The sequence below is a fragment of the Acipenser ruthenus genome, chromosome 53 (assembly GCF_902713425.1).
Source record: "Acipenser ruthenus chromosome 53, fAciRut3.2 maternal haplotype, whole genome shotgun sequence".
Classification (NCBI taxonomy): domain Eukaryota; kingdom Metazoa; phylum Chordata; class Actinopteri; order Acipenseriformes; family Acipenseridae; genus Acipenser; species Acipenser ruthenus.
The window spans coordinates 5678678-5706592 of NC_081241.1; the positions used below are offsets into that span (position 1 = coordinate 5678678).

At 38.9% G+C, this 27915-nt stretch overlaps 1 protein-coding gene across 1 annotated transcript; it reads right to left on the reverse strand.

The window, feature by feature from the left end:
- Positions 1 to 13439: 13439 nt before the first annotated feature.
- Positions 13440 to 27884, reverse strand: LOC131723176 (tripartite motif-containing protein 16-like protein). The gene is made up of 6 exons (XM_059016674.1): positions 27270 to 27884; positions 24483 to 24578; positions 20415 to 20648; positions 20101 to 20260; positions 19278 to 19343; positions 13440 to 16125 (listed from the first exon to the last, which is right to left on the reverse strand). Exons 1-6 carry the CDS (start codon positions 27849 to 27851, stop codon positions 15596 to 15598), a joined length of 1668 nt encoding a protein of 555 aa, XP_058872657.1. The 5' UTR covers positions 27852 to 27884; the 3' UTR covers positions 13440 to 15595.
- Between the last annotated feature and the right edge of the window lie 31 nt (positions 27885 to 27915).

The window sequence follows — 27915 nt, forward strand, 5'->3', positions numbered from 1 at the left end:
AAGCAGTCATTTGTTGGGGCAGCAGTGTGGCGTAGTGGTTAGGGCTCTGGACTCTTGACCGGAGGGTTGTGGGTTCAATCCATGGTATGGGACACTGCTGCTGTACCCTTGAGCAAGGTACTTTACCTAAATTGCTCCAGTAAAAACCCAACTGTATAAATGGGTAATTGTATGTAAAAATAATGTGATATCTTGTAACAATTGTAAGTCGCCCTGGATAAGGGCGTCTGATAAGAAATAAATAATAATTTGTCATTTCCACTATTTCAATTTCGTCCATCGTGCTCCCCACCAGGTTATCCCATTTTATACAGGGGAAGTTGAAATCCCCCATTAGTATGGCTTCACCTTTTCTACACACATTTCGAATGTCATTGTATAACAGATTATTTTGCTCAGCGTCTGAATTTGGCGGTCTATAGCATGCTCCTATTATTATACCCTTTGAATTTGTGTCCATTATTCTGACCCATATTGATTCTGCATTGTTTTCTTTGTCCTGATTTAACACCTGGGCTTCAAGACTATTTCTTATGTATAGCGCTACCCCTCCACCTCTTCTGTCCTGCCTGTCTTTCCTATAGAGTGTGTACCCACTAATATTATATTCGTCTCCATCACTATCAGACAACCAAGTTTCTGTAACACCTATCATATCGTAGTTACTTGTTAATGTAGTAGCTTCAAGTTCTAACATTTTGTTTCTGAGACTTCTAGCATTAAGATAAATAAATTTAATAGTTGTCTTACCTGGGTTGTTGCCCTTGTTTTGATGTGGTTTCCCTTCTGTTTTCACCCCCTTTCCTTTCTAGTTTAAATGCTTCTAGACCTCCTCAAGGATCTTTTCTCCGAGTAGATTGGTTCCCTTTCTGTTCAAGTGCAGTCCGTCCCACCTATATAGATAGTCCTTGTTGTAGAATGTGCTCCAATGTTCAAGAAAGGTGAAGCCTTCCTGTGTGCACCATGATTTCAGCCATGCATTTTGATTTTGTATTTCCAGCTGTCCATATGGTCCTTTGCAAGTTGCCGACAGTATCCCAGAAAATACCACAGTTTTGGTCTTGTCTTTTAATTTCCTTCCTAGCTCTCTGAATTTGTTTTGCAGGGATCTTGGCCTCTCTCTTCCAATGTTGTTTGTACCGATGTGGACGACTACTACCAGGTCATCTCCTGTTCGTTCTAGGAGTCTGTCCACGTTCTCAGTGATGTGCGTGACAGAGGCTCCTGGAAGGCATCACACTGTTGTAGAAAGGGGGTCCAAACTGCGAACTGAACTTGCTGTGTTTCTCAATATGGAGTCCCCAATAATCATGACCTCCCTTCTTTTTGCTGCCTGGCCATCACTGTTTATAGGGTCCTGGATGTTTCTTTCATTCTCTTGATGTTGGTTTTGGTCATCTAAATGTTGAAGTGGCTCAAATTTGTTGGATGTTTGGATTTCTGGTGGTTGTGTTTGACGAAGTTTCTTTTTTTCCCTGCTTCTGCCTATCTGAACCCAGCTGTTTCGACTCTCTTCCATCTACCTGGTGGCTTTCAGTCTGCTAGAGGTGCAGACTTCCATGAATTGTGGGTGTGTCATCTCCTGTTGCTGTCTCATTTCCTCCAGCTGCATTTCTAACAGACTTACTCGTTGAAGCAAGTCCTGAATCCACCACCGTAGTAGTACCCTCTTTCCTTTGCTCTCTTCCACAGTGAAGTCCTTCTGGTCACGGGCGTATTCTTCTGGGTGTTTTGTGTATTTAGGCATTTTTTTTACATTTCTTCACAATTTCCAATTGTGTTTTAAATTCCATGAGTATGTGAATCCTCCCTATTGAACTGTAATATAGCTTTAAATCCCACGAGCAAGAACAACCCTCTGTTTCTAATTGTAATCTCGTTTTAACTCTCACAAGTGTGTGCAATCCTCCAATATAAATGCAGGAATGCGCTGCCACTCAGTTTAAAGTATTCAGAATGAATCAATGATAGATACAAGTCAAGTCAGGAAGGATTATTGCAAAATTGTAAAGAGGTAAGGGGACAAGAAAATAGAAAATATATTTGAACTAAAATTATTCTGTCAGGTTCAATAGCATACTTAAACAGGCCTGTGTTGGGTGTGACAGGATACCACTCAATGCCCCATCAGAAATGTCACTGTATCACTGTGTTTCTACACAGAAGCAGCTGGGAGAGACACAGACAGAAATACAACAGAGAATCCAGGAGAGACTGAAAGAAATTGAGGAGCTGAAACAGGCTGTGGAGTCACTGAAAGTGGGTATTGACAAGAGGGGTTATTATTATTATTATTATTATTATTATTATTATTATTATTATTATTATTATTATTATTAACACCTGGAACACATCTGCAAAAGTTTACTGTCTGTGCCTGATGTGTTTTTGATCTTAATTCTAACCATGTCTCCTCTACTGTGTTCTTTCACTCAGAGATCTGCATTCATAGAAATAAAGGAAAGTGAGAAGATCTTTACTGAGCTGATCCGATCCATTGAGAAGATCCACACTGAGGTTATTGAGCTGATTGGAGCTAATGAGAAGGCTGCAGTGAATCAGGCTGAAGGACGCATGAAGAAACTGAAGCAGGAGATTGCTGAGCTAAGGAGGAGAAACACTGAGCTGAAACAGCTTTCAGAGACAGAGGATCACATCCATTTTCTACAGGTAACATCACTGCTTGTTAGAAAATCTCAAGTCCATAACTGGGATGGTTTCAGACAGATCTCTCCAATTGAATGAATCCTTGCTTTTCCCCAGGAATGTTTTGGACCCCATTCTGTTTCACTGAAAACTCATTTTCTCCACTTTCCTGTTGTAGAATTTCCAGTCTCTCTGTGCCCCTCCTGAAGCTGGAGACTTACCCAGCGTTATTGTCAATACAGACATCTCTTTTGGGGCTGTGAGAAAAGCGGTATCTGAACTTAAAGACCACATTGAGGACTTCTGCAAGTGGGAATTAGTCAAAATAACCAAAACAGGTTGGTGTGAAACAAATTCCTTTGGTAGAGATTTCTCAAATAGAACATGACTTGAGGAGGGACAGGACTTGCAGATTGTTGGCTATATGAATATTGCAGATGTTTTATTTCAAATGATTTACCCAGGTTGAAACGACCCACCTTGTTTACAGTGACATCCTGAGTGATGAGAGCAGGAAGGAAGAGAGTTTCTAAAGACATTACATGAGAAAACAACACAATAGCATTCAAACAGAGACAGAGGGATTCAAATATTAAACAACGCATTCATTATTATTATTATTTATTTCTTAGCAGACGCCCTTATCCAGGGCGACTTACAACTGTTACAAGATATCACATTATACATTATTTCACATTATACAGATATCACATTATTTTTACATACAATTACCCATTTATACAGTTGGGTTTTTACTGGAGCAATCTAGGTAAAGTACCTTGCTCAAGGGTACAACAGCAGTGTCCCCCACTGGGGATTGAACCCACAACCCTCTGGTCAAGAGTCCAGAGCCCTAACCACTACTCCACACTGCTGCCCTTCATTCCATATAAGATGCTATCTTATAGTCCTGCACTTTCTTATCAAAGATTTATAGGAATTGGAGGTCATGGTCATGTCTGTATTCCAAATCCTCTACAGTAAAGTCTTTGGTTTAAAACAGTTTTCTGTATTTTATTCAGTGAATGAAACAGCAATTTGTACCCTGGGGTCTAGGAGCAGTGACAGAAGTTTGAAAGGTAAGGCTTTTCTTCCAGTAAAGTATTTTATCTCCAGAGACATTCTCCCTTTTTGGAAGGACCTAACACCTCAGTGAAAGAGTGGATGGAGATGTATTAGATTAGTCCTTGTGTGAAAGATTCCTGATGAGGGTGGAGTTAGCTGGGTCCGTTGCTACACTGATAAACTGAACAGATGCACTTTGTGTTTAACGAATAAGAGCATGGCAGATTGCTGTTTGGAGTCTTGTGTGTGTTGTGTATTAATCCAAATGTTTCAATTCTATTTCCCTCTCTTTTTCCTATCCAGTGAATGAAGTTGCAATTTACAGTCTGCAGACTCCAGAGCCAAGGAACAGAGCTGAGTTTTTAAAATGTAAGTCTGTTTTCACTGAAACATTTGATTGAAAGATGTGTCACTCCATTGTGAGAAGAGCTAACACTGCAGAACAGGGCGGGGTGGAGTTTGAGGGCAGCAATTATTATTATTTATTAGTAATTGTGAACTCATTAATCTACACTCCTCTCCAACAAGTATTGGGACAGACAAATACATTCAGATTATTTTACAATGAACAGCACCATTGCTTTGTGCATTCATTGTCAGCTGCAAAATGAATTCACACAAACTCACCCAAAATAATACAGATAATTCTATTACTCTCAATGCTCTTTTCTGTTTTCAAATTGTAGCATGGAGGAGGGAGGAGACAGCAGGGGGGAGGGACGAAGGAGGAGGCAGCAGTGAGCATGGTGGAGGGAGGAGAGAGCATGGGGGAGGGAGCAGGGAGGAGGGGGAGGGAGCATTGGGTATGGCAGAGGGAGCAGGGAGGAGAGACCAGGGTGGAGGGAGAATAGAAGTGGGAGCAGGGAGCATAGATAAGGGAGGAGGAAGAAGGGAGTGGAGTGTATACTATTTTACAACGAATATCATTGTTACTTTGTGATTTGATTACCAGATGCAAAATTAATTCACAAACTTAACCCAAATAATTACTTCCTTCTGTACCTTTGTATCTCAATGCTTCTTTTGTTTTCAAGTTGTAGCCTTATGTCAGACACAGCCATTATAAAATAATCTGCTGTAATATGTATTTATCTGTATTTTTGTTGGTTCTGTAACATTCAAACCTAGTGAAGATTTTCTCAGTGATTTGGCTTTTCTAATTGTCTCTCCTCTAACTGCCCTCTGAATGCAGTAGGGATTCAAGGAAATGCATGCAACCAACACAAAAATAGGAGTGGCAAACACCTTTGCAGCAGCAAAGGTCATTCAAAATTATCTAGAGAGCATTCAGAATTGGGCAGACACATGGCAAATGATATTTAATAGAGAAAAGTGTAACATACTGCACACAGGCAATAAAAATGTGCATTTTAAATATCATTTGGGAGATACTGAAATTGAAGAAGGAATATATGTAAAAGACCTAGGAGTTTATGTTGACTCAGAAATTACTTCATCTAGACTGTGGGGAAGCTATAAAAAGGTAAGTAATGTTAAAACTTTACAATGCATTAGTAAGACCTCAACTAGGATATTGTGTTCAGTTCTGGTCACCTCGCTACAAAAAGGATATTGCTGCTCTAGAAGGAGTGCAAAGAAGAGCGACAAGAATTATCCTGTGTTTAAAAGGCATGTTGTATGCAGACAGGCTAAAAGGCTAATTGAATCTATTCAGTCTTGAACAAAGAAGACTACACAGTGATCTTATTCAAGCATTCACAATTTTAAAAGGTACTGACAATGTCGACCCAGGGGACTTTTTCGCCCTGAAAAAAGAAACAAGGACTAGGGGTCACAAATGGAAAATAGATAAAGGGGTATTCAGAACAGAAAATAGGAGGCACTTTTTTACACAGAGAATTGTGAGGGTCTGGAACCAACTCCCCAGTAATGGTGTTGAAGCTGACACCCTGGGATCCTTCAAGAAGCTGCTTTATTAGATTCTGGGACCAATAAGCTGCTAACAACCAAAGAAGCAAGATGGGCCAAATGGCCTCCTCTTGTTTGTAAACTTAAAATGTACTTCTTATGTTCTTATGTTCTTTTCTTCAATCAGATTCATGTCAGCTAACACTAGACCCCAACACAGCATATACAAAACTCTGTATGTCTGAAGGGAACAGAAAGGTGATACGGAGGAGAGAGACCCAGCCATATCCGGATCACCCAGAGAGATTTGACGACCGGCCCCAAGTGCTTTGCAGACAGGGTTTGTCTGGGACTCGCTGTTACTGGGAGATTGAGTGGTGTGGGAATGGGGTTTCTATAGGAGTCACATATAGAGAAATCAGCAGGAAAGGAGGGAACCATTCTAGTCTTATTGGATGCAATGACACATCCTGGAGTTTTGACTGCTCTGCTTCTGGTTATACTGCCTGGTACAATAACAAACAAACTGCAATAATTGCCCCCTGCTTCCCCATAATAGGAGTGTATCTGGACTTTAATGCCGGCACTCTGTCATTTTATGGAGTCTCTGACACAATGACCCTCCTGCACAGATTCCAAACCACATTCACTGAGCCACTCTATCCTGGGTTTTGGCTTAGTTATAATTCCCCTGTAACAATCTGCCAGCTGAACTAGACTGTTTTGTGTTATAAGAAAACCTTTGTATTGAACTCCCTGTCTGTCCTCTCAGCTCCTCGGGTGAAGGGAATGTTCAATCTGACACAACTTTGTATGAAAGTTAGGGGTAAAATGGCACCACCTGCAGAGTGAAACGAGATGAATTGTGACCCAGGACAGCGAAATCAGTCACTTGGTCAAACATTTCAAAAACTGTTTTATTGTGGCAATGGATTGGGCATATAATAAGCTTTAAAATAATACCAAACTTATTGATATATCTCAAACGGGGCCCGAGATATAACATTTTGAAATCAGCAAAGTCAGAAGAAGCCATTTTGAGAAAATTAAGTTGAAACATGGGACACCTACTTTCCAGCTATTTTCCTTAGCAACCATTATGTTAGAATTCTGACACATACATCAAATGTTCACCAATAACTCCTCATACCTTTCTGCAAAATATGACAAAGAAATTATATGATACCAATATTTATTTTTCATTTATTGAAACATAGAAAAATTCATTTTTTTTACAATTCATAGCATTTTGTTTTTTAAACAAAAATGTAAATGCTTTTAAATTAAAAGTGCGGAACTATTTACATTTACATTTACTATTTAAATTTCACTTGGTATTTGCATATTCTGAAATACATATCTTGGACTACCTTACCTCAGTTAACATTAGCTAGTCCAGGATTAGAGCTAATCGGTATGTGAAACCAGCCATTTAAGAGTTAAAAATCATTAAAAAGCTCTGATTAGGCAAATTAATTATTGCAGCATGCGTAAGCAGCCTGACATCTGTTGCTTGCCTGCCTCCTGACTTCTTGTACCGAGGTACCAAACCAAATTGTTTGTAATGCTTCAGCAGTGCTGTCAGCTTATCCTGGCTGATGCTGAAAAAGATTAATACAAATCATTTTCATAGTAATTTAAATTCAGAATTTTTTTCAGAAAGTTTTCAATGGCAAAGTGCTTACCAGTGAAGAAACTTAAACGCTTCTCTGCAAATTCGATGGCCCTGTATGTAGTAGGTTGTTCTTTGGTGTTTTCTAGGCATCTGTTCTTTTCTTTTTGAGTTTGTAGTTAGCTTGTCATTGCTGATAGTGGCACTGATTTTTCCTAAGAGAATCACAATCAGATCCTTCTAGTAGTCTGGCAAATAACCCATTGATGTCCTCAGGTCAAGTATATATTCATCAGAAAATACCTTAACACAGGGTTTCCCGTCATTCAGTTTGAAGCTGTATTTAGACGACTTATTTACACAGCTGTAATTATGTATTTTTTGCAACTCGGTTCGAGTATTGTTATCAATAACAATGTCAGCGACATGATTCTCCATCACCACAGCTACTTCATCAATGACAGTCGCGTTGTCATCCTATCAGCACTGAAACGATCACTTTCGCTTATGCTGTCAACATTATCAGGGTCATCTACATCGCCACTCTCACTGTCAGACTCAGACGAACACGCACCATCACAAAAATATTTCGAAACCAGCTGCATCCACTGTCTGTCAGTCGCAGCAGATTCCATGTTGCTGGATCGTAAAATGTTAAGAGAATTTGCAACATCCTGTTCTTTTGTTAAAGACATAATTTGCCTGTGATTTTTTATATTTTTTTATTTTTTATTTATTTATTTTTTGCCGGGGTTTAATATCACAAGTTCTCTGTGTTCACAACCACAGCAATGCCGCTGTCCCAGAAGTCAAAGCGCATGGAGGCATTCAGCCAATCGGTGGATACTACAAGAAGCCAAATGACGTCACGCATAGCAAAAAGCAGAACTGTTTACACTACAACCACTTCTTAAAACCGTTTTCATTTGCTAAATAAGATGTCAGTCTATTAATGACCTACATAGCGGGAAAGAGGGAAACTACAGCTTTCAAAAGATACCCGGATGATGTGTATGCGTGGAAGGACGCTGTTGCTGTGATTCTGTGAATTGTACAGATATTAGTCTTTGTTTCAGCTACTTTTGACAATCTATAGGTCGCTGTTGTTACCAAACTGTCTATTTACAGTATAATAGAGACATTATTTCACAAAATAAACTTGATAAAACGATAGTTTGGACTGTTAAGTACACAAAAACGTGTAAAACTCAAACTCGATAATTCATGACTTCACTCAGTAATCTGGCCGCTGTGTAAGATCTACATATGCGACTTCCGACTGATTTTGCTGTCCCGGGTCACAATTATTTGTTTTTACACTTGGGACTGAAACAGCCTCATTTTTACTGTTTAACCCCATTGCAGTCCATTTATTAAGTGCGTGTCAGGTGAGTCAGGTCCAATTTATTTTCACACGAGCAGTTAATTTTAGATGTGCTGTTTAAAAGTATTTTTTTCCACAGTCAAATGGGTTTAAAAGGCCCTGCATATCAACAAAGCACTCACTAGGCATCTCCAGCCCCGCCCCACCCTTTCATTCGCTATAGCTTTCACATATGCTAAGAAATAAATAATAATAATAATAGTCGTACATACCGATCAATCATCTCCGGATCACTTGTTTTATCACCAAACACCTCAATAATGCAATCCAAGTCATTATTTTATTACTATAACATCTCAAAAAAGCTCTGCAAATGTCCGTGCTATTCTCTGAGCGCTGATGCAGTAGTAGCCAGCTTGTTTCCTTATGGCAGCCGTTATCTGATGCCAGGGGCAAGTATGACTATTCATGAGATACGCCCTTTTTTCGGCTTGTCTCGGCTCTTGTCGCTTCCACTCGGCCATTGAATGGCTTTTTCGGCTTTTTCCGGAGAAAAAACGACTAGAAACCCGTTTTTGGACCGGATAGGAATAATTGCAATGTCTGACCACAAAGGGTTAATCTCTGTCAGGTAGTGTTTTTGTAATTGTAAACACACACAACTGAACAGTTTTTCAGCAGAAAATGTTCAGTATGTCCTGAGTATTTATTGATTACAAATAAATCAATAACACCAAGTGGTTGATTGTGTCTAGCTTCTGTTCTCCACAAGTTCACTGGTTCCTCTGTTTTCTTCGTATCAACATTCAGGAGTTTTTTAAATGAATATAGATTGGTGGATGACCACAGGAATGAAACAGGGGAGGTGGGGGGTGGGAAGTAAACTTGAACTGTTATTATATCATTAGAAATATAACAATGTGTTTTAAACATTAAATAATATAACAATAAATAACTCAAATCATTCAGGAGTGTTGTTTACACTGTGTTTTGTCCTGTGACTGTATTATCCAACAATAATGTACTCCATTAGCTTGTTTTTCTCGGATTGTCTGTCTCAGATGAAAGCTGAATTCCAAGGGTCTGTGAGTATGTATATATATATATATTGTAAAAGACTCGCACTCGCTCGGGTTCGTTGCCCCTTTAAAAATACGACCCAGCACACAGAAGTGGATTTTTCAAGCGCGTCTGCGCTATTTTTTTAATAAACACAAACAAAACAAATACAAAGCAAAACAAACACCTAGCTCCTCTTGGAGCGCTAACTCAACTTTCAGGAACCCTTCCTAACACGGGACAGCTAAGCTGTTTTCCCGTCTTCACAAAACCCAGGTTTAGCACCGCACTTACTCTTCTCTCTTCAATGGCTACTCGGAGACAGCGCACCTCTCTGCCTCCTTCCATTCAGCAGCCCCGAGCAGACTGCCTGCTCTCCTTTTAAACCCCCGCACCTGAGTCTAATTCCTTAATAGCACAGGTGCGGATGATAATTAATAATCAAACAATTAAACTAAACAATAAGCAAATTAATTAGCAAATTAAATAAAACAATAAAGCAATACAAATCAAACAATTAACCAAAAGGTGCATTCCCACATGTTTTTTTCTTGCAGGGAGGTTTTAACCCCCTCCCTGCCGTCTCTCACATCCCGCTATATTACATTTCCCCCCCCTTGTCTTTCCCCCCTTGTTAATTGTTTGATTGTTAATTATCCCCTGCACGTGGATAGTAATTGTAAATTAGGACCAGGTGCAGGGTATAAAAGGGAAGCAGTCAGTCTGCTCAGGGCTGCTGAGGAGAAGGAGGCAGAAATGGGTGGTCTGCTTCCAAGCAGTCATGAACAAGTCAAAGTAAGTTTAAAGAAGAGAGTGTGTTTTTGTGTTTAGCAGGTAAACAGCTTAGCCGTCCTGCTATATAGTGAGGTTCCAGTGTGTTTAGTTAGTGCTCATTTAAGAGTTAGGTGTTTATTTTGTGTTTTATTTTGTTTTTGTGTTTATTAAAAATAGCGCGTCAGCACGTATAAAAACTCCATTCCTGTGTTGGCTCTGTGCTTTTAATAGGGGCAAAGAACCGTGTATATACCTAAAATGAAAAAGACCAGGTTTAACAAGATGGTTAAACAGATCAATACAAAATTTTTAAAAAATTGCATAAGTGAAACCTTCACGCAAGCCTGGCTGTTTATTATTTCGTCAGCTTGCGAATGGTCATCTGTGACAGAGAGCGAATGAATCTGAATCAACAATCTCCCTCTTGACCTGTACAGCAGGAATTGCGTACCCCATACTGAATGTTTCGGCAGTTCATTCCGGGGGCCGGAAGCCGGCCATTCAGGAAAGGGATGGCGTCATGGTACCAGGATTCCCTGCCCTAGTACAGTAAGCAAAGTTTCATTCATGAATTGGAGGAGATGTGATTGAACTAGCTATCGGAGGGGGCGGGGCTGAGGGTACTTTAGGGGGACGTGATGCCGTAATCGGTTCCTTTGTTGTGGTTGATGGCAGGAAACGAGTCAATGCCAAACTAATTAAGCACAAATCTGTAAGATGCAGCCTGGGGCCAGGGATTCACCCAGACTTCACCGCACCTGCACTTAACCGGCACCACTGTTTCCAGCACCGCACCTGCATTGAGAGCACTCACTGTCTGGAGACGTGTCTGTGTTCGTGTTGTGTCTGTGTTTTGTGATTATTATTTGGGGACTGCAACCCCTTGTTGTGGCGCTGGCAATACACATTGTTGGGTAGAGCCAGCTTTATCATTTAAACCCGGTCAAGGAGACCATAAGGATATTGAAAGAAAGAAATTGAACTGTGAACTCTGTGTTTGTCCTTGTTTGGAGCACCTTCATCACCCTATCACTACCCATGGCAACCCACACATTCACACAGCTTCAAAAGCAGTGGCTTTGATAAGCATACACAAAGACAGAACTAACACCGTGAATGCTACAAAACTATGGACATGTTTATAGCAAAGAATGAGCGCAGAGAAGCCGGCTTTGGGTGAGATAGCGAATGTTTCTGCATTTGTCATATTGTAACACTATAGAAGACTGTTGAAACATTTGTTACCATTCCATGTAATTTGTGTCCGAAGCAGTAAATAATTGTAGAACTTAAAAAATAGCTGTCTTTTAGGTAGGCTGTAAAGATAAAGAAATACTATGTACACGGCAGTTTAATATTCTTTATCAATACATTCTTTATCAATGTAAATGATGTACATGGTCATTTTCTGTTTTGTTTAAAAAAAAACAAACATTAAATTTATTTTATTTTGAAGTTTATTATTTTATTTTTTAATTCATTAATAATAATAATAATAATAGGTATTTTCCATTCATAGCCTGCTCGTATTAGGAATGCATGACGGAGCCACTATATCTGAAATATAAGAGAACACAGCAACGCGTGCTTCCTGTACTGTGTGTGCATTTGTGTCTGTGTGTCCCTGTGTCTCTGTGTGTCTGTGGGTGTGTCTGTGTGTCTCTGTGTGCCTGTGCTACTGTTTAACCCTATGCTGAATACGGAAAATATCCATATTTGGTTTTGAATATGAACACCTTGTGTTTAATTGCTTGTAGCTCTTAAACCGTAAATCAGAAATTAAAACCCAATACACCTATAGAAAGGCATTTAGTAGATATTTTCAGTAATGTGGTTTATTTTGTTGTGGGGTGATTTTTTTTCTTTCCATATGAGCTACTAATCATAATTTTTCTTTGAAAAAAAAAGTACAAATATTTTTAAAAATTACCAATTTCAACCTTTTTCAAGTACTCCATAAAAAATAGATGTATATGGAGTATATGGTAGCTGCACAATTTCCCAAGGATTTCAAATCTGAAATCAGAATTTAATTATATTGTACAGTTTCAGAGCTAGATAAGGTTGTATAATACCACATATTTTACAAACATCAACCCTGGAAATGGCAAATATGAAATATTAATAAAAACATTTTAAAAACTGCCAATTTCAACCTCTTTCTAAGGTACATATAAAAAAAAAAACTTAGAGGTTATTGTTGCTTCACAATTTCTCAAAGATTTCAAATCTGAAGTCTGAATTGAAATATCTTGAACAGTTGCAGAGCTAGATATGGTTTTATAATGTATGGAATTTTAGAAAGAAATAAAATCAACCTGTGAAATGGCATTATTACCCTGTTAGAGATACAATTATATTTTAAGTTTAAAAATGAAGAAACAACACACAAGGTAAAATAAACTTAGACAAAATTAAGATGCTTATTTTCAAAACTACAATAAATAATAAATCAAGACTCAGTCAGGGCCCTCCTCCTCTTCAGAGACTGAAACAGATGCTAGAACTGCTTGTCTCCATCCATTTTCTAGCTTACACACACCTACACAAAACATTAAAATACCAATTAATAATAATAAACAATTCTCCATCTTTTTTTTACAAACAGAAAAATTAAACTGACAATAAAATAACAAAAGTAAACTAATAATAAAATACATGGATGATTAATAACTACAACTAAATAATGCCTCACTGTTCTTTGCACAAACAAAATAAAATACTCATGGCTAAATAATACACAAATAAAGTAAATCATGATAAAATACATGGCTAAATTATAACTAACTTACTGCTAAATCATCCCTCTCTCTCTTCTAATAAAATATGAAGTAATTACCGAAAGTTAAAATAAATTAAAACAGCTACATAATGATAATATTGACTAAAGTTACAGCTAAAAATGATATGTCCTAAAAATAAAAAAAAACAACAAACAACAAAACATATCGAAAGAATCAACATATACTGCTGATGTAGTTTCACATCACACACAGTATGTCTAGTTTCTCCTGAGGAGAAACAACTTAAAAAAGGGGGAAAAGAAACTAAAATGAACACGAACAGAAGTGAAACTAACTTAAATATTTTTTTTATTTTATTTTTGTTATATGCTAGTACAGTAGTTACTCTTGTTTGGATCTTACATAGTTAGCTCTGCCTAGCAAGCAAGCAAGCAAGCAAAGACACACAGAGACCGACATGACGCAGCATTTTTTTTAAACCCAAGAAACATAAAGTTTTAAAAACAAAATAAGTAAAAAAAACATACGACTAATTATTTTAAGTATTTACCTTTTAGATTATGTGTTGATTATCAGTCCTTGAACTGTAGAATTGTAGATAAAGAACTTCGAGTCCACTGTCCACTCAGTCGTAATGGCACTGGCAACTCAAAATAATATATGCCACACCCATCCTAGCCCTAAACCAATGGTATAATGACACGGCCCGTGGTCATGGCAATGACCCAAACACAAAAAAAAAACAAGATAGCTGGTGTACGGCTGAGAAATGACTTTTTTATCATCATGAATTTTTCTATGAAATTAGAGAGTGTCGGCTGGAAAGGGTTAAGACTCTTGTCTTGGGTGAGGCTTGGTTTTAACACCTTTACTTGGTGGTTGTTCTCCAGGAAAAGACCTTCACAAGCTCGTTGGCAACAGATTTGGCTGAGGAGGAGCGAAGGGGAATGGCCTCAGGATAACGCGTGGAGTAATCCAGAATGACCAATAGGTGTGTGTATCCTGCCACACTCCTCTCCAGCGGCCCAACCAAATCCATTCCAATACGCTCAAACGGAGCTTCCACTAGGGGCAACTGCACCAGTGGGGCTCGTGGGACGGCTCTAGGACTGGCCTTCTAACACTCCACACAACGTTCACAAAAACACTTGCTGTCACCATCCAGCCCCATCCAGTAGAACCGTGACACAAGCCTCGCTTTAGTCTTATCCAAACCAAGCAATAACAAAGAAAAATCAACCATTCAAACCATACAATAGCATACCCGTTTAACAAAACTTAAACAAAACATTTTAAATCATACAATACATTGTGTTTTTAACTAAACACTGAATACCCTTCAAATCATAACACAAAATACAAACACCCATTTAAATGAACACATTCGTGAACAAGGCTTAGCCCCGCCCCCTATTTCTGTGCTGCGTTCTGTTCTACCTGCCACAGTGGTCATTATGGCAAACACAGACAGCAACAAAATACAACTTTTCTAATGAGTACTTAGGGAACTGTGGTATTTATACCTTAATCCTGAGCCTATAGGATTTAATAGTGAAGAGTAAAGGCAATGACAAGTATTGATTTCAGTATAGCAAATTAGACAGTTTATTTAATAGCACTCATTCCATTATTGCAAAGTGATAGAACAGCAAACAATTCTAACAAATATATTCTTATGCAGATTATAGTAGCTATATAGTAATAGAAATAGCCTTGTATTTATTATTATTATTATTATTATTATTATTATTATTATTATTATTCAGCAGACGTTCTTATCCAAAGTGACCTCCAGAGACTAAGGGGTGAACTCTGCATCATCAACAACTGCTGCTGTTGCTGCTGCAGAGTCACTTCCAATATGAGCTTGTTTGTTTTGTGTCTCATCTGAAGGAACTCTTTTGCAAGGCAGGGCTGGAAGTCTTGTCCTCTGGATCAGAATCCCCAAGTAGTTCCCAGATGCTCATGTACTTTCTCCTGATATACCAGCTAAAAACCAACTTTAGACTATATGCATGTCCTGAACTAATTGACAGTTATAACCTTTCCCCTCTGTTTCCTTAACATACAACTTCAATTGCATGCATGACCTTATTGGTTACATTGTATCAGGCTCATAACCTGCCTTGTATCTAATCCTTTCAAAGTCTGAATAACCAAGCTTCAAGTATAGGCTGATAGGCATTGAGGAATGGACCTTCAAAACAATTTCAACACATTGCGGACTCTGCCCGACACCCTATTGTCCAGTAGTGTGTACAACCCTAACATATAACATGAAAAGAATGAAAGAAATAAAGAAAGAAAGAAAGAAATGGGAGAGACTAAAAAGTGATACAGAAATAGGGATTGGGGAGATAAACACACTATTGATCTTCCATATTGACTGCTTGATTTTACGCAATGAATCCACATGGACAATGTCACATTGAGCACATGTCACATTAAACTTTCATACAAAGGAGTGGAGAGGACAGACAGGGAGTTCAATACAAAGGTTTTCTAGTTCAGCTGGCAGATTGTTACAGAAGAATCAGAAAAAACAAATAATCCAGGATAGAGCGGTTCAGTGAATGTGGTTTGGAATCTGTGCAGGAGGGTCATTGTGTCAGAGACGCCATAAAATGACAGAGTGCCAGCATTAAAGTCCAGATACACTCCTATTCTGGGGGAGCAGGGGGCAGTTATTGCAGTGTGATTGTTATTGTGCCAGGCAGTGTAACTGGAACAAGAGCAGTCCAAACTCCAGGACTTGTCATTGTATCCAAGGAGACAGGAAACATCCCCTCCTTTCCTGCTAATTCCTTTATATGTCACTCCTATTTCAGCTAATGTCCCACTCCTCTCAATCTCCCAGTAACAGCGAGTCCTACATAAACCCTCTCTGCAAAGCACTTGTGGCAGGCAGACAAATCTATCTGCATGATCAGGATATGGCTGGGTCTCTCTCCTCCATGTCACCTTTCTGTTCTCTTCAGACAGACAGAGCTTTCTATGCGCTGTGTTGGGGTCCAGTGTGAGCTGACAGGAATCTGATTGAAGAGAAGATGACAGATAGAGGAGAGACGGTTAGAAAAGTCAAAGCACTGAGAAAATAATCTCCACTAGGATTGAATGGTACAGAACCTCCCTCCTCCCAGCTCCCTCCTCCATGGTCCCTCCTCCATGCTCCCTCCTCCATGCTCACTGTTCCCTCATCCTTCTCACTCTATGTTCCCTGCTCCCTCCTCCCTCCTCCCAGCTTCCTCCTCCCTGTGCTCTCCTCCCTGCTCCCTCATCCCTGCTCCCTCCTCTCTCTTCTATGCTCCCTCCTCCATGCACTCTTTTCACTGCTCTCTCTTCCCTGCTCCCTCCTACCTGCTCCCTTCTCCCTGCTGCCTCCTCCATCCTCCCTGCTCCATCCTCCCTGCGGTCTACTTCCCACTCCCTCCTCCATGCCATTTCCTCCCTGCTCCCTCCTCCTATCTCCATGCTCCCTCTTCCCTGCTTCCTCCTCTTGGCTCAATGCTCCCTCCTCCCTGCTCCCTCCTCCATGTGCACTCCTCCTTGCTGCTTCATCCCTTGTTTCCTTCCTGCTCCCTCCTCCCTCCTCCCTCCTCCTGCTGTCTCCTCCCTGCTGCTTCCTCCTTGCTCCCTGCTCCATACTCCCTGCTCCATACTCCCTCATCCATGCTCTCCTCCTCCCTGCTGTCTCCTTCCTGCTGTCTCCTCCCTGCTATTTCCTCCCTGCTCCCTCCTCCTTACTCGTGACTCCATGCTCCCTCCTCCCTGCTACCTCCTCTCACTTCTATGGTCCCTCCTCCCAGCTGTTTCTTCCCTGCTCCCCCCTCACTGCTCAATGCTCCCTCCTCCCTGCTCCATCCTCCCTGCTTCCTCCTCCCTGCTGTCTCCTCGCTGCTGTTTCTCTGTGCTCCCTCCTTCTCCATGCTCTCCTCCATGCTGTCTACTCTCTGCTGTTTCCTCCCTGCTCCCTCCTCCCTCCTCCATGCTATTTCCTCCTTGCTGTCTCCTCCCTGCTCCCTGCTCTCTGCCTCCTCCCCAAAGCTGCCACCTCCATTCTGCCTCCTCTTTGCTCCCTGCAATTTTATATTTAGAAAGTTTAACCCCTAAGTGCCGGACTGCTATAATTTGTGGTTTTAAATACTTTTTTCTGGGATTCTCACGGCCCTAATAAGCCATGGGTCAATCAAATCAGTCTTTCTGAGCCTAGGCAATAGGAACAAAAAAACTCAATTTTGATGATATGGTAAAAATGCATATACAGAAAACGCGTATTTTGAAGTGGAAGAATACACCACACTATATCACTTTTATTTGTTTGTTTATTTATTTATTTATATGTTTGTTTGTTTTCTTGCTTACAGTGGTGGCCACATTTATTGCATCACCCCATTATCTTTACAATTACTGCTTTATGATCGCCATAAAGTTAGTTTTTTCTATAGATTTTTTTACATGATGTTTATGTGCCAAAATGAAATGCATTGTTTGTATTTGTAGTTCATCCTTTTTGTTGTTGTTATGGTTTGTTTTTCTTTAGACTTTTTTGTTTTGTTTTGTTTGATATTCGTGGTTATATTGAATTCTATAGCGTTTGTATATAATATCATTTTTCTTGTAAGAACGCAAAATTATTGAATAATTTAATAAAAACAACTGCATTTTGTACTTGTATTTATTCATATATTTTAATGTTAAAAGTTGTTACATACGATTTGGCAATGTACTTTGTGATATTTTACTTAGTGTGGACTACCATAAAATACCAGTATTTTTTTTTTCTATAACTAACTTAGAAAGGTGTCGAAATTGGCAGTTTTTAAAAAATATGATTTATTATTATAAATTTTGTTATGATTTATTTGGGGTGCACAGCTTATATAAAACAATTATACATTCCACAACAAAATAAATTTGTAGCAGGGCGATTGCCCTGCATGTGTGTATTTAGTGTTGGTATGGTTTGTATGGGGAGATGGGTTTATTGTATGTCGTTTTGGAGTTGATTTGTTTAAGTACATTATTGTTTACAGACGGGCGCTCGATTGAGACTTGCTGCCTGCTAGGCTTGGTTGAGGGGAAGGGCATCAAGTGATTGGCTGTGCTGGACCTCAATCAGCAGGTGGGCGGGTCTCGACCAAGAGTCCGTCAGTTCAAAAGCATCCGTGGGAGATGGTTCGAGGCGACTGTAATGCCATGCCAGAGGGGAGCGGCGTATACTCGGGAGGAGAGAGTCCACGCTGCAGGAACGACCGCTACGCAACCCTGAGACTGCAGGCGGTGCTTGTGAAGGCAATGCCCAGCCAAAGCCGTATGAAGCAGTACGAGTCGTTGTATGAATACCGGCTCATGAGTAGGTTAGTTAGGGGATTGTGATCCCATGTGATGTATAGCGAGGGTTACGTAGTGTAGCCGGTTCCTGGAGCGGGACGCCTCGTTTTAAGGCTAGCGCTCGCCCTCTGGGGCACTTTTTATTTGTAGTTTTTGTACTGTGTTTTATTTTTGCCTTTTGTAAAGCTTGCTGTATGTGTCCTCTGTGCGTTACCATGGCTGGTAACATCACATGACCACCTTTACTTTCTTTTCTGTATTGCTAAACAGCGGCTATCCACGCACGTGACGTAAGACCCTGTCACAACATTATATAATTGGAAGCAGCTATTTAAGGCCTTTCTGTGGATATATTGGGTTTTGAGTGTAGAGAGTACAGGAGAGCGGAGAGAGAGCGAGGAGAATATAAAAAAAAATTGCTATATTTAAAAATATACTTGTTTCTATTTGTTTGGCCATCGCGCCTTTTTGTTTTCTGTTTTGATGTTTTGTTTAAATCTTTTGTTTTGTTTATTTGATTTATTAAACACGCCAAGTGCCGTTGCATTCAGCTTATCACTGTCCTGGTCACAAAAGCAAAGTTTGTGGGGAATAATAGCCATTTTCTATACTTTTGAGGCATAAGCAATTAGGAAATAACACTTACTACCCAGGAACAAAAAAAAATGTTACTCGGTGTTATCTATTCAGGGATACCAATATATTTTGAGAGAGAAAGGTCTGAGTGGAAAAACAGGCAACAAATGCCCCTCAGTCATTGTTTATGTATTCATCTGAAGCAATACTTGTTGGAGAGAGTGTAGATTAATGGGTTTAATTACTGATAAGTAATAATAATTCAGTGAAAACAGACATTTTAAAAACTCAGCTCTGTTCCTTGGCTCTGGAGCCTGCAGACTGTAAACTGCAACTTCATTCACTGGATAGAAAAAAAGAGAGAGAAATAGAATTGAAACATGTGGATTAATACACAACACACACAAGACTCCAAACAGCAATCTGCCATGCTCTTAATCTTTAAACACAAAGTGCATCTGTTCAGTTTATCAGTGTAGCAAAGGACCCAGATAACTCCACCCTGATCAGGAATATTTCACACAAGAACTAATCTAATACATCTCCAGCCACTCTTTTACTGAGGTGTTAGGTGCTTCCAAAAAGGGAGAATGTCTCTGTAGATAAAATCTGGAAGAAAAGCCTTACCTTTTAAACGTCTGTCACTGCTGCTAGACCCCAGGGTATAAACTGCTGTTTCATTTGTTAAATAAAATACAGAAAACATTTTTAAACCAAAGACTTTACTGTAGAGGATTTGGAATACAAACATGACCATGACCTCCAACTCATATAAAACATTGATAAGAAAGTGCACGACTATAAGTTAGCATCCTATATGGAATTAATGTGTTGTTTAATGTTTGAATTCCTCTGTCTGTGTTTGAATGTTATTGTGTTGTTTTCTCATGTAATGTCTTTAAAAACTCTCTTCCTTCCTGCTCTCATCACTCGAGATGTAACTGTAAATGAGGTGGGGCGTTTCAACCTGGGGAAATCATTTGAAATAAAACATCTGCAATATTCATATAGCCAAAAGTCTGCAAGAGGTCTTTATAAAGCCTCCTCAAGCCGTGGTCTATTTGAGAAATCTCTACCAAAGTAATCTATTTCACACCAACCTCTTGCGTTTATTTTGACTAATTCCCCCTTGCAGAAGTCCTCAATATGGTATTTAACTTCAGATACAGCTTTCCTCACAGCCCCAAAAAAGATGTCTGTATTGACAGTAACGCTGGGTAAGTCTCCAGCTTCAGGAGTGGCACAAATAGACTGGAAATTCTACAACAGGAAAGTGGAGAAAATGAGTTTTCAGTGAAACAGAATGGGGTCCAAAACATTCCTGGGGAAAAGCAAGGATTCATTCAATTGGAGAGGTCTGTCTGAAACCGTCCCAGTTATGGACTTGAGATTTTCTAACAAGCAGTGATGTTACCTGTAGAAAATGGATGTGATCCTCTGTCTCTGAAAGCTGTTTCAGCTCAGCATTTCTCCTCCTTAGCTCAGCAATCTCCTGCTCCAGTTTCTTCATGCGTCCTTCAGCCTGATTCACTGAAGCCTTCTCGTTAGCTCCAATCAGCTCAATAAACTCAGTGTGGATCTTCTCAATGGATCGGATCAGCTCAGTAAAGATCTTCTTACTTTCCTTTATTTCTATGCATGCAGATCTCTGATTGAAAGAATACAGTAGAGGAGACATGGTTAGAATTGATATTAAAAACACATCAGGCATAGACAGTAAACTTCTGTAGATGTGTTCCAGTCCATCTGCTAATAATAATAACTAGAGTTGCAAGCAACTTTACGGCTTCCAAGCAGTTAGTGTGAAATTTAAGCACATTGGTTGTTATAGATATCATCACAAATCATTTTGGATACAGCTGACTGTCAATTTTGGCAAAAATATGGGAATCACTGGTTAGATGACCAATACTGAAATGTCATTGGCCCACAGCAGCCATGTTTTGTACTGTAGCAACTTGCCTTGAACAAACATAACAAATAATCATACTTAGATCATTTATGCTCATTTTGGCTTCAATCAGAACTCTGCATGTTATATAACAACTATCTGCAGTCAACAAGAAATGATGAGAAGTTTTACAGCCAGCTTTAAATTTGACCTTTAGCAGAACTTAACCATACTATATAAACCTATTTATGTATTACACATTACACTACTTGCATTACCTATAGTGCTCATATAAACACACCAGTTTTCTAAAATAACAAAAGTAACTTCAAACTTGCAAACTTTGCAATTCTGTTCAAGCCACAACAAAGCCGTTACAATTGTATTTCATAGAGCAAGCGATTCTGAAGAGTTTTGTGGATACTTTGTTAGTTAAAATGACCTATATTATTAATTATAAAAGTCAGTCAATCGAAATCGCGCAAGCGTACAGGTGGAAAATGTGGACGTGAAATGTTTTCATCTGCGGTTTATGTTGAGCTGCTAAACAGCGATTAAATAATTACACAGTGTTTTAGAGAATATTTATAGTAAAATGTTCATTTTTTGGGAGGATTCGCTGTGAATAGCCGTGCGGTCTCCTATACAATTGTATTTGATAGAGCAAGTGAATACTACTGTGTGTGAGCATGTGTGCAGTTGTGTGAAGCCAGCATATCCACGAGGATATTTTCAAGTAAGCAAATAACATTACGCAGGTTTTTTTTTTTCTCTTCAAGTGGGTACTGTTGAATTGCAACTGAATCAGACCTGATTTATCTCTAAACACAGCCCTGTAAATACAATTTAATATAATTAAAATAAACGGTAGAACATAATTGACATCTGCCATATATCAACCTATATATATATATATATATATATATATATATATATATATATATATATATATATATATATATATATATATATATATATATAGTATATTATTAATTATAAAAGTCAGTCAATCGAAATCGCTCAAGTGTACAGGTGGAAAATGTTCGTTTTTTGGGAGGATTCGCTGTGAATAGCCGTGCGGTCTCCTATACAATTGTATTTGATAAAGCAAGTGAATACTACTGTGTGTGAGCATGTGTGCAGTTGTGTGAAGCCAGCATATCCACAAGGTTATTACATGTAAGCAAACAACATTACGCAGTTTGTACTGTTGAATTGCAACTGAATCGGACCTGATTTATCTCTAAACACAGCCCTATAAATACACCTTAATATAATTAAAATAAACGGTAGAACATAGCTTACATCTGCCAGATATTAACATTCTAACAAAATTATACTCATGGTAGCTTTAATAAAACTAATTTGTTCATAAGTATTACAAACCGCGTATAACTTTTGTCTTGAGACTTTGAATTTTGCCAGTAGTTTTTTTTTTCGCGTGGATGCAGCTGCAACAGTTTTTAAAATAATGTTTTCTTAGTTTACAGTATATATCTTTGTATAATATACTGTGTGTACGTCTAAATTAATATAATCCTTTCCAATGTAATTACTGTGTTTTAAGTTACATGACTTAGTAAAACTGTTCTCGCACCAACGAAAAATGTCTGCTATCAAGAAATATTTTTCCAAGACTGTTCTGACGTTTCCATGTTAACAGCTGCCCCTAGTGGTGGGAATGTGTCATTTCAGTGTAAAATTTGGGCAGACTGGCATGTCACCCATATTGATTGGCTCATGGCGGTCATGTTTGTTGATGTAGGAACTTTTCCTGTCTAATATTTTTAGAGGACAGTCAAAGATAACATATACCCAAGATTCACGTCAATCAGCCAAAGTGCTCATGAGGAGTTGTTTTTTAAGTGTTTCACGTAAAATCCAACATAGCTGCCACACCATGTGACCAATCCATTTTTCCTTAAGTAGAATCAATCGTGGACATGAGTGCACAATGTACAACATTTTTCACAGCTGTACTATTTACCGTTCATGAGAAGAAGACTTTTGAATATTGTCTGAACTTTTCATGAAATCCAAGATGGCTGCCACACCATTTGACCAAAGGCCGCCATATTGACCATGACACAACATCACATAGTCCTCAACATCTGTGTCAAATTTTGTGCATTTTGGTGCAGCCGATAAGGAGTTCTACGCATTTTTATAGCCAGTTGAGTATGTTGATGATGTAATGCACCGTGGACGCCATGATTTTCACAGTAGCAACTTCCCTTGAACAAGCGTAACAGATGACCATACTGAGATATTTTATTTCAATTTTTGTTTCAATCGGATAAGCGGTTTCAGAGAAGATGTTTGAATTTTGATGATTTTATATTTATGGTAATTTGATGTCATTAATCAATGTGGTTGCCAAAACACAGAACCAATCAGCTTCATATTAACAGTTAATCGTGGACTATCCCTCAACATGTATAGCAATTTTCAGAACTCTGCAGTAAGCGGTTTCCGATACACAGGTGTTTTAACAAATTCCGCAAAATCCAATATGGCTGCCGAATCATGTGACTTGCGCAAATTTGCTGAATATCACCGACTAAACTCCATAGGCATCTACCAGTGTACCGAATTTCGTGAGTTTTTGAGCATGTTTTGGCATTAAAAAATAAAATAATAATAATAATAATAATAATAATAATAATAATAATAATAATAATAATAATAATAATAAACCTAACAAAAACAATAGGCTTCCACAGCCTACGGCTTGGAAGCTTAATAATAATAATAACTAGATAGTAATTTTACAAGTAAAGTTGTGGGGCTTGCTGTATTGGGAAAGTGGTCAAAGTAGCTGATTTGTGTCAAAAGTCACATTGTTTCATGCTTAGAATGTGCTAGAATTTGAAATTTCTCAAAGTTCTATGACAGTTAATTCAACAGTGGGCAGTAGCCTAATGAAAGAAGTTGATGCGGTTACTAAAACAGCTGTACCTCTTGATTGGAAGATGACATTCCTGTTTTGATTTCATATTTGAATAGCTGAGAAGAAGAGGAAGATTTCATTTACTCTAAGTAGTTGTCTAACTTGTTGGGAAAGTGGTCAAAATGGCAGTTTATAAAAAGTTAGAGAAAATTGAGTTGATGCGGTTACTAAAACAGCTGTACCTCTTGATTGGTAAAAGTTATTTCTGTTTTGAATAGCAGAGAAGTAGAGGAAGGTTCCATATCCTCTAACTTTTTGTTTTACTTATTGGGAAAGTGGTCAAAGTAGCTGATTTGTGTCAAGTTACGTCGTTTACAGTAAATAGAATGTTGGAAGATGGGAGTTTTTAAACAATGGGGAGCTTTAGAATGTTGAAGAAAGTCCCATTAAAGTGAATTAAGATGGAAATAAAAAGGACAAAAAGCTTAATAGTTTAAAAAGTATAAAGTATCAAACAGTTATATACAAGCACACTATTCCAGACCGGTCTACACGTTTTAAAGTTTGAACGGCGTTTGTAGTTTAAATGGTGTAAGAGGAGTTGCGTGCCAAAGAAGAAGAAGAAGTATGTCGAAGATTTAAAGTGGGGACTCTTGCTTCGCAAGCCCCACTAATAATAATACCCTCTTGTCAATACCCACTTTCAGTGACTCCACAGCCAGTTTCAGCTCCTCCACTTCTTTCAGTCTCTCCTGGATTCTCTGTTGTATTTCTGTCTGTGTCTCTCCCAGCTGCTTCTGTGTAGAAACACAGTGACACATTGACATTTCTGATGTGGCACTGAGTGATATCCTGTCACATCCAACACAGACCTGTTTAAGTATACTATTGAAACTGACAGAATCAATTTAGTTTAAATATATTTTCTTTTTTTCTTTACAATGTTTGCAATAATTCTCAGTGGTTCTCGAATATAATTGTCTTCCATTCTAGGTGAATGCCATAGACATCTGTAGCACAGGCTAGATCAGAGAACATGTGTGCATAGTAGTAAAATACAACACCATCTAGTGCACAGTGGCCAGCAATACAGAAGGACACTTGAGCCACAGTAGCTGTCCACTAGATGGTACTGTGTCATACTAGTAACAGTGAATGATGGCTGATCTAGCATGTGTTACATGTTAGTTTTGTTAAGCACCTAGGTAACTGAAGCATATTAGATTTGTCTTTAATCTAATATGTATTTAATATTAATCTTTTATTTTACTGTTTTTAACTCTTTAAAGTCCACCTAATTATGAAAATGACCAGCGGCGGTAATAACATTAAAGGCAGTTTAATCAGGCAGTATTATGGACACCCTTGCAAGTCCTCTATCTTTGTAAACAGCAGCCTTGTTTATTTCCTGCATTTCTGGTCTTCGCAAGCCTGCGTTGAAGTTATTGTACAGACAATGTAGATTTAAAACATAAAGAAGAAATGGCGACTCAAAATGAACATGAACCTTCAGAGCTAACAAAAATAAAACAGATTCAGTGCAGAGGAGGTTGGTAGAAGATTGCGGTATTTAGTGACAGTGATGGATGTGTTTGGTGAGCTACGATACTGAAGGAGATGGGCTTTGTACAAAAACGAGATCCTTTATAAGCATAGCATTGTTTTTTCTTTATATGATGTGTAATGGAGACGCTCGCCACACAGGCTCTCTCTGGCTCTTTTCCCTTCAAAAGACGACCAAACACACAGGAATTGAAAGAAACGCGCTTGCACAGACTTTCATTTTTACAATTCAAAATAAACGAAAATCCTAACTCTGTTTTTTGGAGCGCTGACTACACACGTCAGGAACCTAATTTTAGTAAGCCGGACAGCTAAGCTTTTTGCTGGAAAACACACAGTTACCTTTTTTTAGTACGATTGAGCACCTCTTCAATCGGGTTCCTTCACACAGCAGCCCTGAGCAGACTGACTGCTCTCTTAAGTACCCTGCACCTGCTCCAATTTACAATGATAGCCAGGTGTAGGTGATAATTAACAATAATTAGCAATTAAATTAGGGCTTTTCAGCCTGTGTCCTTCTGGCAGGTGTAGTCCTGTTTTCTCCGCAGACTACACTTTGTTACAGATGTAAATATATATTATTTAGAAATTGTAATTGTTACTTTTTAATTTTTTTATATTTCTCATATTTTTTGAAGTAATAAAGTGCGACCGCCAATGGCTGATGTGTGTCTGTGTGTGTGTGTCAGTGTGTGTGTGTGTCTGTGTGTGTGTGTGTCAGTGTGTGTGTGTGTGTGTGCGTGTGCGTTTGCGTGTGTCTATGTGTGATTGTGTGTGTTTGTGTGTGTGTGTGTGGTTCTGTGCCTGTGCGTGTGTGTGTGAAAAGTATTTTTTATTTTGTGATTTGCTTGCTTACTGAAAAGACTTCTCAAATCTGCTGCAGCTTGTAAAGTGGTGACATCAGAGTTTTCTTCACAAAGTCTCAGGCTACAGCAGGTGGCACGCCTTCTTACACAAGATGGTAAGATATAATATTGTGTATAGCATAAGATTGTATGCATGTATTTGTGTTTTATTTAATTACAGTGCAGAAGCTCCAGCATATCTGCACCCAAAAGAAGAACACCCTCCCCTCCTACCCCCACAGCAGCTCTCTCACATGAGAAGAGGAACACAGAAGCAGAGCCTGACTAACAAGCAGCTCAGCCTAAATGTGCTCCTGCAAGCCCCCCTGGCACTCAGCTGCACACAGGCAGCACTTACACACTCTGTTTATTTCCCCGTTTTTGCTACTTTTGTAAATATGTTCATATTTTTCTTTGCTTTTAGCTCAATCTATTCAGAATGTACCCAATGTTCATTTCATGTTCAGGTTTCGTTCAGCAGCGTTAGATTGTACCAGCAATGCTGACTGTTTTAATAAACAATAAATGAAGATTATTTTTTAGTGTTTTTTTGTGTTTTTTTGTTACCTACACCAAAGAGAGGGTGAGATTGCTGAGTGTTGTTTTACATGCAAGCCCAGTTTGTTCCCTTTCATTTGATGTGAGACACTTGCATGTCACCCCTACAGTTATGGAGCTGTACGCACAAATCTGAAAACATTGAAAACAAGCGGAAATTGACCTGGACCTTAAAGAGTTTTAAAATAGGTGCTTGTCTTTACTAGGAACTTTATGTTTACACAGTTTAATCAATTAGACTATAATATCTTAAACAATGAAACAGACAAATGATTATATAAAATAACCAAATATACAAAATACTAGGAATATAAATTATACTATTTTACACTCAATTCCAATGTACCACAAACTACCCAACTTAGTTTGAAATACATTTGAATCCATGACACACACACACACACACACACATATATAAAAAAACTGATCTGATGTGAAACTGTATAACTAGTAAACATGTTAAATATCCCTAGGAAATCTTATCTTCTAGGATAGGCACAAGGAAATGGTTCAAACCCTTACCTGTTTCCCAGTCCTTTCTTTCTTAGCTGAGACTGTATCATGGCTCTTGTGTTCATCTTGTGTACACAATAAGCAAATACACGTCTGATCGGTTCTGCAGAAGACCTCCAAAACCTTCTGGTGTTCAGCACAAATCTTCTGCTCCAGATTTCCAATTGCATTGATCAGCTTGTGCCTCTTGAAAGCAGCCCCCTCATAGTGTGGCTTGACGGGTGTTTCACAGTAAGAGGCCAGGCATGTCGAACAGGATTTCAAAGCTTTGAACTTTCTCCCAGTGCAGAAATCACACGGCACATCTCCAGGTCCAGCATAACTTTGAGCATGAGGAGGATTGAGTCCTGTCTTCTTTAATTTCTCTACAACTTCAGCCAGCATGGTGTTTCTACGCAGAACAGGCCTTGGGGTAAAGGTCTCTCTGCACTGGGGGCAGCTGTAGACACCTGTATGATCAGTCTGATCCCAGCAGTTCTTAATACACCCCATACAGTAACTGTGTCCACATGGAATAGTGACTGGGTCCTTCAACAGCTCCAGACACACTGAACAGCTAAACTGCTCCTGTGACCACAAGTTTGAAGCCATCTTGCTGCAGCGAGACAGAGACTGATGATTTGATAACAGAAACTTCACTGTGCTGATTTCCTGG

Excerpts from the sequence above, each read along its gene's own strand:
- LOC131723176 (XM_059016674.1), bottom strand. The coding sequence starts at position 27,851 with ATGGCTTCAAACTTGTGGTCACAGGAGCAGTTTAGCTGTTCAGTGTGT. Across the intron at positions 20,649-24,482 it reads TGGCTGTGGAGTCACTGAAA|AGATCTGCATGCATAGAAAT; the intron begins GTGGGTATTGAC and ends TCTTTCAATCAG. Across the intron at positions 16,126-19,277 it reads CAGAGCTGAGTTTTTAAAAT|ATTCCTGTCAGCTCACACTG; the intron begins GTCTGTTTTCAC and ends CTCTTCAATCAG.